The following is a 14,140-nucleotide window of genomic DNA, read 5'->3' as shown; positions in this document are numbered from 1 at the left end:
AACCACAATCCCCAAAGTTGTCATCAGTCAACAATATTTTGGTGCATCTTGCTGGAACTGTCTGTCCTTTCTAGCAGAAATGGTAGAATTCATTTAAATTTCTTTATATGCAGTGCAGACCTTTCTTTGTCACATAGAACATATTTATTCAACTGGAATGACGTTTGGGGACACCATTCCAGAAGTTTCATCTGTCTCTCTGTTGATTTGAGGTACAGTTTGAGTTTGAAGTTAGTCATTCTTTATTACTACACCGATGTTGCAATATGCAGCAGAACAGTCCTAAACATGATGCCTCCACCAATATTCTCAATAATGTGGTACATTATTTTCCAGATTTGAAAGCTTCAATTATACTCCTCCAAAAAGCATTCTTATTGTTTCCCATATGCTCAAGTTTAGCTTTTTCTTTAAAATGTTTTTTTTTTTTTTTTTTTTTTAATGACTGAGCTGAGTCTGTTCCAGGAAACCAATCAATTTAAATTCACTCTACCAATTTTCCCAAGAATTGTGCTTTAGAAATATTCTTGGAGCTTGTTAGTGGATTCAAAAGTCAACAAACATTGGAGAGAGCGTGAAAGGCTGGATGAGCTGTCTAAATGATAATACATGTTATAAACGTCTTTCTTGACACTCAAGGACACTATGAAAAAAATCCTTAAATTCAATTCAAAGTAAAATAAAATTAATTGAATAGCAAGAGCAGAAGGCATCAGATAGATGCCTTCTGCATCTATCTGATGCAGATAGATGCATCAGATGACCCAGAGATGACCCTCATCTCTGGGTCATCTCTGACCCAGAGATGAGGGTCAGTGCAGCTGAATGCTCTATGACCTGTAGTAGTGAGACGGGCAGACCGGTGAATGGAGAAAAAGGACCCACTTCTATTCACAAAAAGATCTTACTTCATGTTCTTCATGTGAGCATAAACAAGGTCAGATGGATATGGAGGAGCAAGTTCATGAATGGCCTTAAATATTGATAAAAGGATTTCCTATTGAATATGAGCTCCACTGGCTGATATAGCTCCATTAGCCAGTGGAGCTAATGGAGGACATTACTGATGTGATAAATTAATCGTTAAATCCTCCATATCGAAATTGATGGAAAATTTAAGTTGATACTTTCTGTGTGTATCTGAAAGTTTTCTCACCTTGAAGGCCGAGGTTAGCTGGGATTTTGCACTGTTGGATCAAAAGAGATAAAATGTACAGATCTTGTGTCTACATGCACAGGAGTGATAAGAAAGCCTCTAAATCATGATTTCACCTACCTCTATGGGACAGGGGGTCTTCGGCGGCACATCTAAGCTAACTTTAAGTTCCTCAAACCTGTTGAAAGCAGAATACACACACTCACACACAGGTGGTAAAATAAGCACTGGGCATGTCAATGATTTCTAATAGGGCCATTTACATAAATTTACACCAGTTCTTGGCAACAGTTTGCAATAAAGTCAAAGAAACCAGCTCAAATCTGCCGAATTTAGAAAGCATTCCTTCTTCTGTTACGAGTAAATCAATAGCAGCTGCTTTAATATTAACAGCTGGCCTGTAAAAAGGCTTCTCATCACCAAGGTATGGTATAAAGTGGAACAATAATATCAAAAAGACCTTCACAAAAATTCTTATTATTGTAAATCTTACTGTTAGTATTCCCATGAGTGTCTTTGGAGCCTTAATCCGCAAGTGGAAACATTTCACCACAGACCTGACACAACCATGTGTCCCTCATCATATTTCTGATGTAGGAGTCAATTCAGCTTAAAAACACTTTATGAATCCCAACAGTAAATTAAATAAAAGAATAATTAAAAGTGCCATCCACAAGATTGCTGCGCAAAACTGCAGAAGAAGAAGCTTGAAACTTGCATAAAGTTTGCTGCAGAAGATTTGGACAAACCAGTGAAAGAATGTTGTCAGATAAAGTCAGAGCAGAAATATTTTGATGTAATTGAACACATCATGTTTGGAGGGAGAACACATCTATGAATCACCTCAAAAACATCGTCCTAAAGGGGAAGATTGCAGCTGCAGACGTCGTGTGGTACAGCATGTGGTACTGGCAGGATTCCCAGCCGCACAATATTTGTCTTAAAAGAAATATTAAAACTGCCAGAATGGCCTAGTCAATCACCTAACTTATCTCCAGTTAAAAATCAGTGCAAATAAATGATTCCTAGATCTTTTAAGATTTGAATTCGGCTTTTGTGGTGGAATAGATCAAAATCCCACATTAGCAAGGTGGTTGGTTATTTCTTTACTAAAGATATCTTCAAGTTATCATTACCAAGAACGACATCTTTAGACTTATTTCCTGCACCATTTATAATTCTTAACCAATCCTCCTTTTGTAGACTAATGTGCTTCAAATTATTTCCTTATTTGGGTTCTTGCTGACATCTGGTGTAAGTTTTATGTCAGTGGTCGAACAGCTGCTGCCAGAATAAATGTTTGATGCCGTAATGAGCCGTAATGCCGTAATGAGCCCTGCGACTGACTGGCGACCTGTCCAGGGCGACCCCGCCTCTCACCCGGAACATCAGCTGGAGAGGCACCAGCACCCCTCCCGTCCCCACTAAGGGTCAAGGGTGTAAAGAGGATGGATGGATGGATGGATGGATGGATGGATGGATGGATGGATGGATGGATGGATGGATGGATGGATGGATGGAAATTAGCTCCTTTAATTAGCTCCTTTAATCCAAAGAGAAAAAGATATGGAGCTTGAAGGCTATGCCAACTATTTGTACAATAATGATACTGATTTCAGCAAAATAACAAAAAAAATCAACAATGCTCAAAGATAGTTAAAATAAATAAGCATGGAGCAGCAGATCTGCAATAAACAAAGCACTGAAAATGCAAAATATCTGGCCCTTTTTCTTATTTATGAACATAAACTGCTTCAGCGAGTTAACTGATTCTCACCTTATCATACAGGTCTCATCCTGATGCTTTAGTTTTCGAAACTTCAGTGAATCTGGGTCCTTATTATTGTTTGGATTCGATTTTACATCTAGGTTGGTTTTTTCTGTCTGCACAAGAGGCATTTCTGCCAGCAGAACCACAGAGGTTAGAAACAAAATGGAGGGGGAAAAGGAGGCGACAGTAAAAGAAGCATACCTTCTTCTTTGCAATGGTGACGTTGTGAAAAGAAGAAACTGCAAATATTCCCAACCAAGGCAGTTGGGCTTTAATTTATGTGTTGGAAAGTTTGGCTAAGGAGTTTATGGAGCTGTTTGTTTTCGAATCCATGGTAACAGAGCCACCAAACAAAAACAAAACAAAACGAAAAGATTCTAAATAAGGATCTTCAAACACGTATTACTTTACTGAAATGAACCAGTACAATCAACCTTTCACCCGAAGGAGCGAACACTGCTTAGAGCTTTATTGATCTTTTTCCTTGTGCTTCTGTTCTGGAAACACTCATTTTTGGAACACTTTTTCATATTAGTATGTAGCCTACAGGAGACCTTTCCATCATTATCTGCAATAACTCTTTTGAAGAATTGGAATTAATATGAGTTACGACAACATTTCCTTTTGGAATCAATTAAATATCTTATGCTTTCAGGTTTGTTTCAAACTCGAAGAAGTTAAGAGCATTTTTGAGACATGTCAGATCCCATCAAATGGGATGTATTTATTTCCAAATCAAATCACCAAATCATTTCCAAACCAAATAATAATTTTTCTAATTGTTTATTCATCTCATTTTTGGAGGGGAGTCCAGCACTTTATTTTGAATGTCTTTCAGTACAGCATTTCCTCAAAAGAACAGAAGGGCAGTTGACGTAATACACCACTTTAAATATCTTTAAAAAAATCTACTTTATCTCCAATAATCACCAGTGTGAATTATTCCTCAGCAGTAGCCATGTTTCTTGACTTCACATATGGCCTATTATGATTCCTCCTTTTCATCTCCATGTGTGATGATATAGCAGAGTTGCTTGTAGTCGATGTTTCCGATTGGGTCAATTGGTGCCAAAGTGAATGCCTGTTCCACCTACATGTTGATGACAAGATAACCTTTATGCTTAGTGTTACCAAATTTTTATAACTTTGTAAATGAAAATACGTCAAAACAAACTAAAACTGACCTCTTCTGTCTTGTGTTTTTCATTTTTCTTCCTGATTCATCGTTTATCGTTTAAACTTAAAAAACAACAAAACAAACATACATAAAGAAACAATAAATTCTAAATCTAATATGAGCAATGTTAGAACCAAACAGTAAAATTAATCTTACTCATCCTTATTAACAAAACCTGTCCCATTGGGGTCAAAAGGTTTGAAAGCAGCAAGTATGGTGTCTTCAGGATCGGTCCCTGAAAGGTAACAAAGAAAATCATTTGAGACTTCCTCAAAGAAATTGAGGAACTCTCAGATAGATCAGTAGTGATCTATTTTATTTAGATCACTACTATAAAAGTCCCTTACCGTTGAGTTTCTCCCCAAAAAGTGTGAGAAACACAGTAAAGTTGATCGGACCCTTCCCTTCATTCAGCATCTCTTCCAGCTCCTCATCCTTAATGTTAAGTTTTCCTGGTGAGCACACAATAAGTAAGTCTGATTAAAATGAGCTCAGCAGGTACAGCAGGTAGCTTAGTGGAGATTAAAAATGATTGCTAATTCAATACTCATACATCTATTAACATGCCCTAAGTATACAAATTAAATTAGACACCGAGTTGAGCGTAGGTCTCCTTCAGGTCCTGCTTCTTGATTACCCCGTCCCTGTCCTGGTCAATGCAGCCAAAAGCCTGCAGAAAAAATATTAAGATGTGAAAAAAGAAACGATGATTTTAACTAACAATTGGGTCTAGAAGGAAATAACTATTTCATTCAAATTACAGTAGAGATTGTTAAAACTACACATTTTTTAACCCCTTCTGAATAAATGTAATTTTAGCTGCATTTGGAACTCTGCTGTACACAAAAATAAAAAATAAAAAAAACTAGGGTGAATTCATGAGTCTTAATTGTGAAATTTTCTATTCACAAATATTATTTAAAAAATATTTCTTCTATTTGCAATAGCAGACTTTCAAGCTAAAAATAAAAAGATATAATACGTCTAATCATCTGACATGTTTAGATCTATTTTTTAAATTTGGAAATGTTTCTACTATTTCAAGTCCTCAACTACTAATTCTGCTTGATCTGTATTTTATTTGGGTCATTCTATATCAAACTGGCCTTTTGTTGTAAATGTTACAAGCATTTAAATTGGCTTTAGCTTGTAAGGGATTTAACCTTACATGTTTGAGTTTGGCTCTGATGACCTCCAAAGTCACGTTGAAGGTGAAGCAAAGGGAAACTAATGGATCCATGATTTTTGTTTTGTTTCAATTTTTCCTTTTGATTAGTTTCTGTGCACATTAACTACTTGAGAGTTCAGTAAATGTTGTAATACTCTTACATTGAATGTCCATTGCCCAGTTTTCCAGAAATCCGCGCTCTTGCAGCTCAAACGTTTTAACATATAGGTTTAATTGATTTTACACAAAAGTATGGCTGGTGTACTTAAGTAAAAACAAAAACAAAACAACAAATACTATTTTTATGGAACTGTAAGCACTGCCTTACCTCTTTGAACTCCTGTATCTGCGACTGCTCGAACATTGAAAACACATTGGAACAGGACTTCTGATTCCCCCTCTGCCTTTTATTGGAGGCCTTTTTACTTGCCTGAGAAGATAAACAGGAACATTCAGATGCTTTTATGACAGTAGAACAAAAACTTAGTTAATAATCAGTGCCCTGAAATTATTTAAAATAATGCAAAACCTTGATTGACTCACCATGTCTGAATGAATGCATGTAGACTCTCGGCCAATTTGTGATGCTGCAGAGGGTTTTATGTTCAGCCCATCTTATCAGACACCCTCCTATCATAGCCTGCAGTGGGCCGTGGAGCCCCTTACATGGCCATGCGGGCTCTCTGTGTGTCACTGAGGTTGCCTGATAAGAGGTGAAGTATGCTGGATTCCTCTGGGCTTGGGAAGACGGATATAGAGCTGTGGACAGACAGAAGAAAGGGACCTCTGACCTTTGACAGGCAATCAAACAAACATTGCAAATGTCAAACTGACCCCAGGATATTAATGATTTAGATTATTTGGTCAGTAATCATAAAAACACTAAAATGTCACATTTGGTTTAATTCATTTTGTATTATTATTGTTGTTGTTTGAAGAGTTTACATTGCACAATGTGTCAAGATATTTGTTGTTTTGTTTTTCTCTTGTGTTTAATTTTTTATCATTTGTAGTCTTTTCTTAATATTAGTTATTCATTGTTTTCTCTTTCCTGATTAGATCAGCCTTTGTGTCAGCAAAGCAGCTTTTCTGCCCTGCTTCAGATCAGTCTCCTAGATATTTTATTTAGATCACAATTATAGTTTATTTCTTGTTCAGTTCTTTATTCCTTTGAGATCTGTGTTCTATATTTTCCCCAGTTTGTTTAATCCTTGTTGCGTCTCTGAGCCGTTTCTCTCCCTCTCTCTCTCTCTCTCTTCCTCAGCCTGCCTTCTGCTCTCCCCTCACAGCTGCACCCTGTTTACAATTAGTATTGGTTGTTTAGTAATCAGGCTCCCAGTATATAACGCCCTCTTTTTCATTCACTCCTTGCTGGTTTCTTCCATTAACTTCATGGTTTTCCCCTGTTTGTTTCTGCTGTTCTTGTGTCCTGGCTTGTTGTGTTTTCCTGTTGAATTATTTTCATTATTATTAAAGTTCTCTTCAGCTATGTTCAACCACTACCTACATTAAGACACAGTTTTCCCATTTGTTGTGGTTTGATAATTGTTTTGACCTGCTGACAGACTTGAGATCTGACTAATTATTATAAAATATCTCATAAATAAAAAAGCCAAACACAAAACTTAATATTTAATTATGATGTTTTATTTACATTTAGGTATAAGTATAGTTCATCTTACACATAAGAAAAAAGTACACAGTACATGCTGACAAAGTAAATAGGATGTAAACATACAATTTTAAATAAACAATAACAAATATTTCAATGCTTACAAATAAAATTAGACAAGAAAGCAATGAATTTGAGTTAGTGCTGATTGATAACAGCTTTTACAAAATATTTGTGCTGTACATGAACTACTTTGCTACATTTTAAAATACACATTAAAATCGGTCCAAATAACCAGTGCATGTATTTTACATTAGCTTTTGTGGCGCTTAAAGTTTCAAATGCAACAGTAAACAAGTTGTTTAAGGTCAGAAACAATACAACCTCTACAGGATGGTATGACATTATAGACCGGCTGTATTCACAAGATATTTAAAGGCCTCTTTGTCCTCAAATCTGTGAGTAGCAAGTGCTCTATTCCACTGCTCTCAGTGGCAGATCTTTGGAGAGGATTTCACAAACATCCTAATTCTGAGCTTTCTCTGCTGTTCTTCATTGCATTCCTCTCTTCAGACCCATGATGCCATCTTACAAGCCACTGCAGAGATCAGAGCAGCTCCACGCCCGCTGCCCTCCTCCGACTGTAGGAAGGTTATCTCAGAATGAGGGGTGAGTTCCCTGACGACCTGGTGGAACCGGTCACGGAAACTGTAAAATAGAGGCACCACTGTTAGTATAAGGCAGTCTGTGATGAACTAATGTTACTTGGACTCATATTTGTACCTACTGAGACAGCTAAGACACTTACTAAGGGTGCAGCTTGTAGACGGATCCGTCAACCCCGACTGTGATCTTCATGGTATCTTGGCCGCGTCGCTCTTGCATCTGGTTAATGACCCCAGCGAGGCCTGCGCCACACATATGAGCAGAGCGAGTGGAGACGCTCTCGCAGACCAGACGCACAATGTCGCAGTCCAGCTCAGAGGGAAGGACACCCAGAGAGGAGAGGATGTTGTAGATCTGCTTTCTGTCGCCAGAGTCACTAAAAAATAGTAAAAGGTCACATTAGAAAGCAGTTCTCAAAAATACATTTTCCAGTTTTTGTTTTTTTCTTTTTGTTTGTTTTGTTTTTTTAGAATCTTATTTAAACTGTAAAATGCTTGCAACTCAGCTACTTATGCCTTCCCAAAGCAGGGGCCCCAAAGAGAGACTTGAGATGTTTATTTTCTGCTTTATGATAGTTATTTTCTTTTTTTTTTTCAGTTTGGAAGTTTGAATCAAATTCTGCATACGGCCACATACAGCTTTTAATTGGGCCAGTTACATACACGGTCCCATTTAAGCTCTCTTCAATTTAGCAATACATAACAACTGTAGTAAAACACAGACCACTGGCTTTCCATAACAACATCTAATGTTCTCAGCAGCACTAAAGTTTCTTTTTTTATCTGCTTTAAAGCATCTGTAGCCTAGCTACCATTTCCTATTTCTCTGCTTGCATGCATTTTATGAGCGTTATCAGTGAAATGTTTTTCCATCACTCGCTGCTTGATGCTTACCTCTCAACCTGGGAGACGAAGCGCGTCTCGAAGCCGCCTCGTGTCTTGAGCTGCTCTGAGGCTTCGCCGTTAAACAGCAGGTTCTCATTCACCAGCTTCATCATGACGAGTCTCGCCAGTTCCCCCATGTACTTTCCACTGATAATCTTCTCATACCTGCATTAACAAGACAAGGCAGAGGGAGTCATGTTATTAAGAAGGTGGTGAAGAACAATAAATGTGTCATGATAATAAATGTATGTTTCAGTATGAAGGTTGGGAGACAGAGGATGACCGGATAAGGAAGGAGACATCAAGGCTAAGGCTGGACTCAGCAGCCAGCATAAAAGGTAAACAGCCATTAAGCTTGGAGGCGATACGGCGAGAAGCCGAAAGGGGTCATTAATCTGACATCTCCACCTGCCGACTGACCGACCACTGACGTACGAAAGCTCTGTCCATTTGCCTACATCCTGAGGAAAACAACTGGTAGCTCGGCAACTTCACAGAGACTACAGTTTAGGGTCAGGTGATTTCTGCCATAGATGGATGCTTAATTCATAAAAACACCAGGAGATGGAGAACGGAGGGCGGGGTCAGAGTGGACGGCACGTGTCTTGACCCTTGTCCTGATTAAATTCATTAACTAATTTGAGAAGGTTGCAGGGCCTAATACAAACAACATGTGTGCCTGTGTGAAAGTGTTGAATGTTTAACTTTAATGCATCTTTTTTACTCACAGCTGGTGTCCAGGGTTGATTGAGGTCTCGTCCACCACCCTGTCGTACTCCAGCCTGAACTCCTCCAGCTCGCCCGAGTCTCCAAATGCTCCCCACTCAGTGTTCACACACATCCGGCCCTCCTCCCCCTCCACCAGCTCCACAGTCCTCATCTCCTCCATGTAACAGGCATTACAGCCAGTACCTTGAAGATTAACACACACACAAAAAAAACATTAGTTTCTGTCATTTTATGAGTTTGTGCCAGCTCAGTGTTTCCAACTCTCTCTTCTTTCCAAATAAATCTAATTAAAAAAACAAAAAAAAAACATTTACAGTTATGTTGGAGAGCAAGCAAACAAAGCATTGAAGCTTGTCTTTTTTTCCCTAAAACTTGTTTCTGTCTTTTTTTTTTAAATAAATAAATAAATAAACCTTTTTTTTTAGTACTGGCTCAACACATCCACTCGTCTCACTTCAAGCTCCTTCCAAAGGTTTACAACTCTGCTGAGCATGAACATTTGCATGCGTTTACTGCTTCTTACCGACAATCATCCCGACTTCACAGCTTCTGTCCTCGTAGTAGCAGGAGATCATGGTTGCAACTGTGTCATTCACCATGGCAACCACATCCATCTCAAAGTCCTGCATGAGGAGAATGTAACATATTAGAATGTTTTCCCTGTATGCAGACGATAACGTTGTTTAAATTGAGAAAAATGTATGAATTTACTCACCCCTCGTCTCTTGATTGCATCTCTGAGCAAACCAACAACATTGTTCCCTTCAGCCCCAGAGGCCTTGAAACCTTTGGTCCAGTTAAGCAAGATTCCCTGTTTGAATAAAAAACATGAGCACCCTTAGTTGGATGAACTTTACAAAATGAGGGATGATTTTGTTTACTAACAGAAAAACTATATTTGTACCTTATCAAGGTCTTCATGTCGTACAGGGAAGGAGAAGGTGAAACCCAGAGGAAGCTTCTTGTGCTTGATGTGGTGTTTGTCCAAAAAGTCAGACATGCATTCTGCTATGTAGTCAAACAGCTAAAAGAATCAGAAAAATAAAAGGTATTAGAGCACATTCAGTTAAGCTGGTTGAATAGCCACAGATTCCAAGCTAAGCTGAAGTGTTTTGAGTATCTGTAAATAGGAAAAGGCAAACAAATGGTGGCGTAAAAACAAGATAAATAGCAGTTTTCACTGACCATTTCAGCAGTCCCCGTCATGGCATCTTCAGGGATGGAATACATTTGGTTCTTCGTCTCCACCTTGAAACTTCTCTCTTCGTCTTCACCCACTTTCACAAGCATCACACGGAAATTTGTCCCTCCGAGGTCCAGAGCCAAGAAATCTCCCACTTCTATCAAGCCAAAGAAGGACATGTTTTAATTTTTACATGTGAACTTCATAAACAATTGTTCACTTCAATTTTAAAGTTTTAAAGGATTATTTCCTTCTCTTCATACAGAGTGAATTCCTACCTGATCCCTCGGGGGTGGAGCAGACGTAGGTCGGAAGCATTTTGACGCTGGCCTCTTCGTGGGTCTCTAAACGCAGTCCTCTGTTCATTTCATGCTGCATCCTCTTCATGACTTCTTCCAGCTCCTCTTTGTTCAATCTAAACTCAGACAGGATCTGCTCCACCTGCAGTCAAAGAAGAAAAGAGGCGGTAAGGAGAAGGAAAAAAGGAAATCTTTCCCAACTCTCAAGCTTTTGTGTTGGACAAGGTAAAGCCCAGGTCCTGGGCAAATTGAGGAGTACTAAAAAATCTTGAATTTTCCTTCACAAGGTTTAGGCAGTCCTAAACTTAAAAAAAAAAGAAAAAGAAAAAAAGTTCAAGCTCCAGATAGAAAGCACATCTTACCATGCATATTTTTTCAACCACGTCACTGTAGCTACCAGGGAGCTTCATCATCTGGTCGAGTTGGCTGGTGATGCACGGCATCTTGGAAAGTTTGGTTTAAAATGAACTTGGATGTATTTTCTGAGAATAGAGAGTGTGTGTCCACCCAGTGTGTGTGGTTGGATCCAGAGGCGGTGAAGTGTGAGTGTCACTGAGACCCCTGGCCGTTTTTATGCCCAGGTGAAGTGGGCAGGATGTGCTGAACTGCCCTCCCCTTTCCTCAGCCCCATCCCATCTGCTGATGAAAGTTTACACATACACACACACCCACAGTGGTTCAGAGATAAGACTGGTATGTAAAAAAAAAACTAAATCCTCCATGTGACCTGACTTCAAATATTGGGTCCAAGGTCTGTGCACAGAAGCTAATTTGAACTTCATTGAATATCGTAACAATGTAATTGCAGTTTTACAGTAAATGAATATTACGATTTACATAGCAAACTGTAACAAATAGTAATAATATATTAGTTACCTCAAAAAGCTTCCTTAATATTGAATTTGCATAATTTTTTAATTTGTGTCATAAGATATACACAAAGTCCAGAAACATTAATAATTTATATAGTAACCTCAATCTATTATTACTTACCTATTATAATAACTATATTTTAGAAAATACAGATTCTAATTTAGAATTTTTGTTTTCATTTTTCATCTTGGAAAGTTTGATTAAGTATGAGGAAAACATTAAAAGCTTATTTAGAAGTTTAAGTATATCCATGTAAATTATAATAACTGTTGCAAGTCATATTGTTGCAGAGTCTTTTCTGGGCAATCTAGATTTCTTTTATTAAATGATGATGCAATAATGCATGCATTTGATTTATTTGACTGATCACCATAATTTATGTGTTAAGAAAGTTAAGTCATGTTACCACTTTCCCTTTTGCTTTTGAAGGGCTTAGCTGCAATCTATTTTAGAACAAGTTAAATAAATCCAAGCAGAAGCTTTACTATAAAATCCTCCTTTTTTTTTTACCCAGATAGCTATTGTGCAATACTACAGGGTTGCTCAATGGGTCACAGAGTTCCACGTTAGCATTTTTAAAATTAGAAAAAGACCTAAAATTAGACCCAGAGGGGAGTGAGTGACCTCTAAAACTAACAGTAGCACGATAATGGTGAAGGCCTCCTGCTCTTATCAAACCAGGTAGTTTAACAGAAGGCAGGTCAGAGCTTTTTATAACTCTGAGGCTAGGACTCATAAAAGTTAAGTAAAGTGAACCTTTTGCACTGGTGTCCAGACTGTTGGATCTCTGTGTAAAGAAACTAGAGTTGAAATGTACCATAGCTGAAAGTTAAGTAGTGTTTATTATAATTATAAGAATTGGATATAATTTATAATTACAAATGATCAGATTTTTCAAAAAGGATAGTAAAGATCTAAATTGTTTAGACATAAAATTGTCTTCTAAAATTACCCAAAACCTATTTTAAACTTTGAATGTTCTGGACTCATCATGAAGGGTTAGTGACAAATAAAACAGAATATTTGTCTTTTAGAGATGTACATCAAACATCTGTATTTTTGGCCTCTTCCATTTAAATCAGAGAAAAATCCTAAATTTACTGATGTGTTGAAAATGGCATAATTAGCATTGGAGGTCAAAGCTTTGACCTTTCACCTACAAACTGAGGTCTTCGTTGTTTAAATGGATGAAAAATTCATCTACGGATCACTGTTTTTTTCAGCCAATTCCATAGAATTTAATTTAGATGTTTTGTGCAAGAATTGCATCATTGTTAGTTTAAAATGTGTTTGACTTCTATAAGTAAGAAACGGTATTTATGACTAACAAATGCTATACCGCTGAATGGACAGATTTACCTAAATTACGGTAAGCAGAAAGCTTTTAAGAATTAGGACATCTAAAAAATCCCACTCTGACTGTAAAACAATCAGAAACAAAATGTTCCAAGTTTGTGTTGCAACGTTTTACTGAACAGAGTTGAACATGTGCCAAGTGCTTGTCGATAGCTGATCATCCAGTTAATTTAACTCACGCCGGCTGTTTGAACAGAGACCTGCCTGATGGATCTCCAGCTGTCTTTGACAAAGTCAGCTGCAGACCCAGAGCAACGATGATGACAGCCATGAAAATCAAAACTAAATTTGTGAGTATTATGCAGATCATAAGTTCATGCAATGCATCCAACGACTACGACATCTGAGCGTTGTGGCGAGTAAAGAGAGATCAAATTTATCAAGATAAAAGCTTGATTTGATATTCCTCTTGGATGGTCTGTGCATTTTACAAATTGTCCTAGTTCTACTTCCAAATGTGCTGCCTCAGTTTAACGAAAATCTAATATAAACATTATATAAAGCAATAGCTATATAGTCTCTGTTGCCATATCTTAGTTAATAATTTCTTAGACATGTTTTATTGGGTGATTGGGGAGAAGCCTAGCAGGTAAAGTCATGTCACGTGAAAAATGCGTTTTGCAGAACTCCACTTAAAATAACATAATTATTTTTGAGTTTTAATTTCCCATTGGAATAGGAAGAATTAAATTGAATTTGTGTGTGCCTGGTTAACTGTCCTGTGTCTCTGTGGGCTGGACTGCTGACCTGTCCAGAGTCTAAACCACCTCACACCCACTGACGGTTGGAGAAAGGCACCATGCCCCTGCAGCACAGGAAGACTAAACAAAAGTGGGTGAATGAATTTCTGCAGAGTGACCCGTGTTCCTCCAAGAACTGCAGTATTTGTTTTCAGATTTAAGACTTTAATGATGGCATTTTACTAAATGTAATGTTTCAGTTGTTGATTCTATGTTGTATGACTTTGTGTTTTTATGCCTTTATGATGTTGAAATGCCTTGATGCTGAAATGTGCTATGCAAATAAAATTTGACTGACTGATTTTAATGCATCCATATAGAATCACTAACGGACCAAAGCTGACATTAGACTGTGTCCCTTTGATCTTTTGAGCCTTAAACCTGAATGATCTTAAGCACATATATAGGATATATTATGATATTGTAAGCAACATCATCTACAAGTACTGGCACACATGTTAAGGAAATATTTTTACTATAAATATTGCTATAGAGACTTGGTTACCCCAAGATGTTTCTCTTTTTT

General features: G+C 37.7%; 2 protein-coding genes across 2 annotated transcripts; both read right to left on the bottom strand.

Annotated features, from left to right (window-relative positions):
• Positions 1-3,635: 3,635 nt before the first annotated feature.
• Positions 3,636-6,092, bottom strand: myl7 (myosin, light chain 7, regulatory). Its single transcript, XM_007563534.2, has 7 exons — positions 5,816-6,092; positions 5,601-5,702; positions 4,699-4,774; positions 4,452-4,556; positions 4,261-4,339; positions 4,112-4,167; positions 3,636-4,017 (listed from the first exon to the last, which is right to left on the bottom strand). The coding sequence occupies exons 1-6, from the start codon at positions 5,816-5,818 to the stop codon at positions 4,155-4,157; spliced, it is 378 nt and encodes a 125-aa protein (XP_007563596.2). The 5' UTR covers positions 5,819-6,092; the 3' UTR covers positions 3,636-4,017; positions 4,112-4,154.
• An 825-nt stretch (positions 6,093-6,917) lies between these two features.
• Positions 6,918-11,206, bottom strand: gck (glucokinase (hexokinase 4)). Its single transcript, XM_007563533.2, has 10 exons — positions 11,008-11,206; positions 10,625-10,787; positions 10,349-10,503; positions 10,068-10,187; positions 9,879-9,974; positions 9,687-9,786; positions 9,163-9,346; positions 8,444-8,599; positions 7,693-7,926; positions 6,918-7,592 (listed from the first exon to the last, which is right to left on the bottom strand). The coding sequence occupies exons 1-10, from the start codon at positions 11,086-11,088 to the stop codon at positions 7,454-7,456; spliced, it is 1,428 nt and encodes a 475-aa protein (XP_007563595.1). The 5' UTR covers positions 11,089-11,206; the 3' UTR covers positions 6,918-7,453.
• Positions 11,207-14,140: the final 2,934 nt, after the last annotated feature.

Source organism: Poecilia formosa, unplaced genomic scaffold (genome assembly GCF_000485575.1).
Source record: "Poecilia formosa unplaced genomic scaffold, Poecilia_formosa-5.1.2 Scaffold148, whole genome shotgun sequence".
In the NCBI taxonomy this organism is placed as follows: Eukaryota; Metazoa; Chordata; class Actinopteri; order Cyprinodontiformes; family Poeciliidae; genus Poecilia; species Poecilia formosa.
The sequence above is the reverse complement of the archived record's forward strand: the minus strand, read 5'-3'. Positions and strand labels throughout refer to the sequence as shown.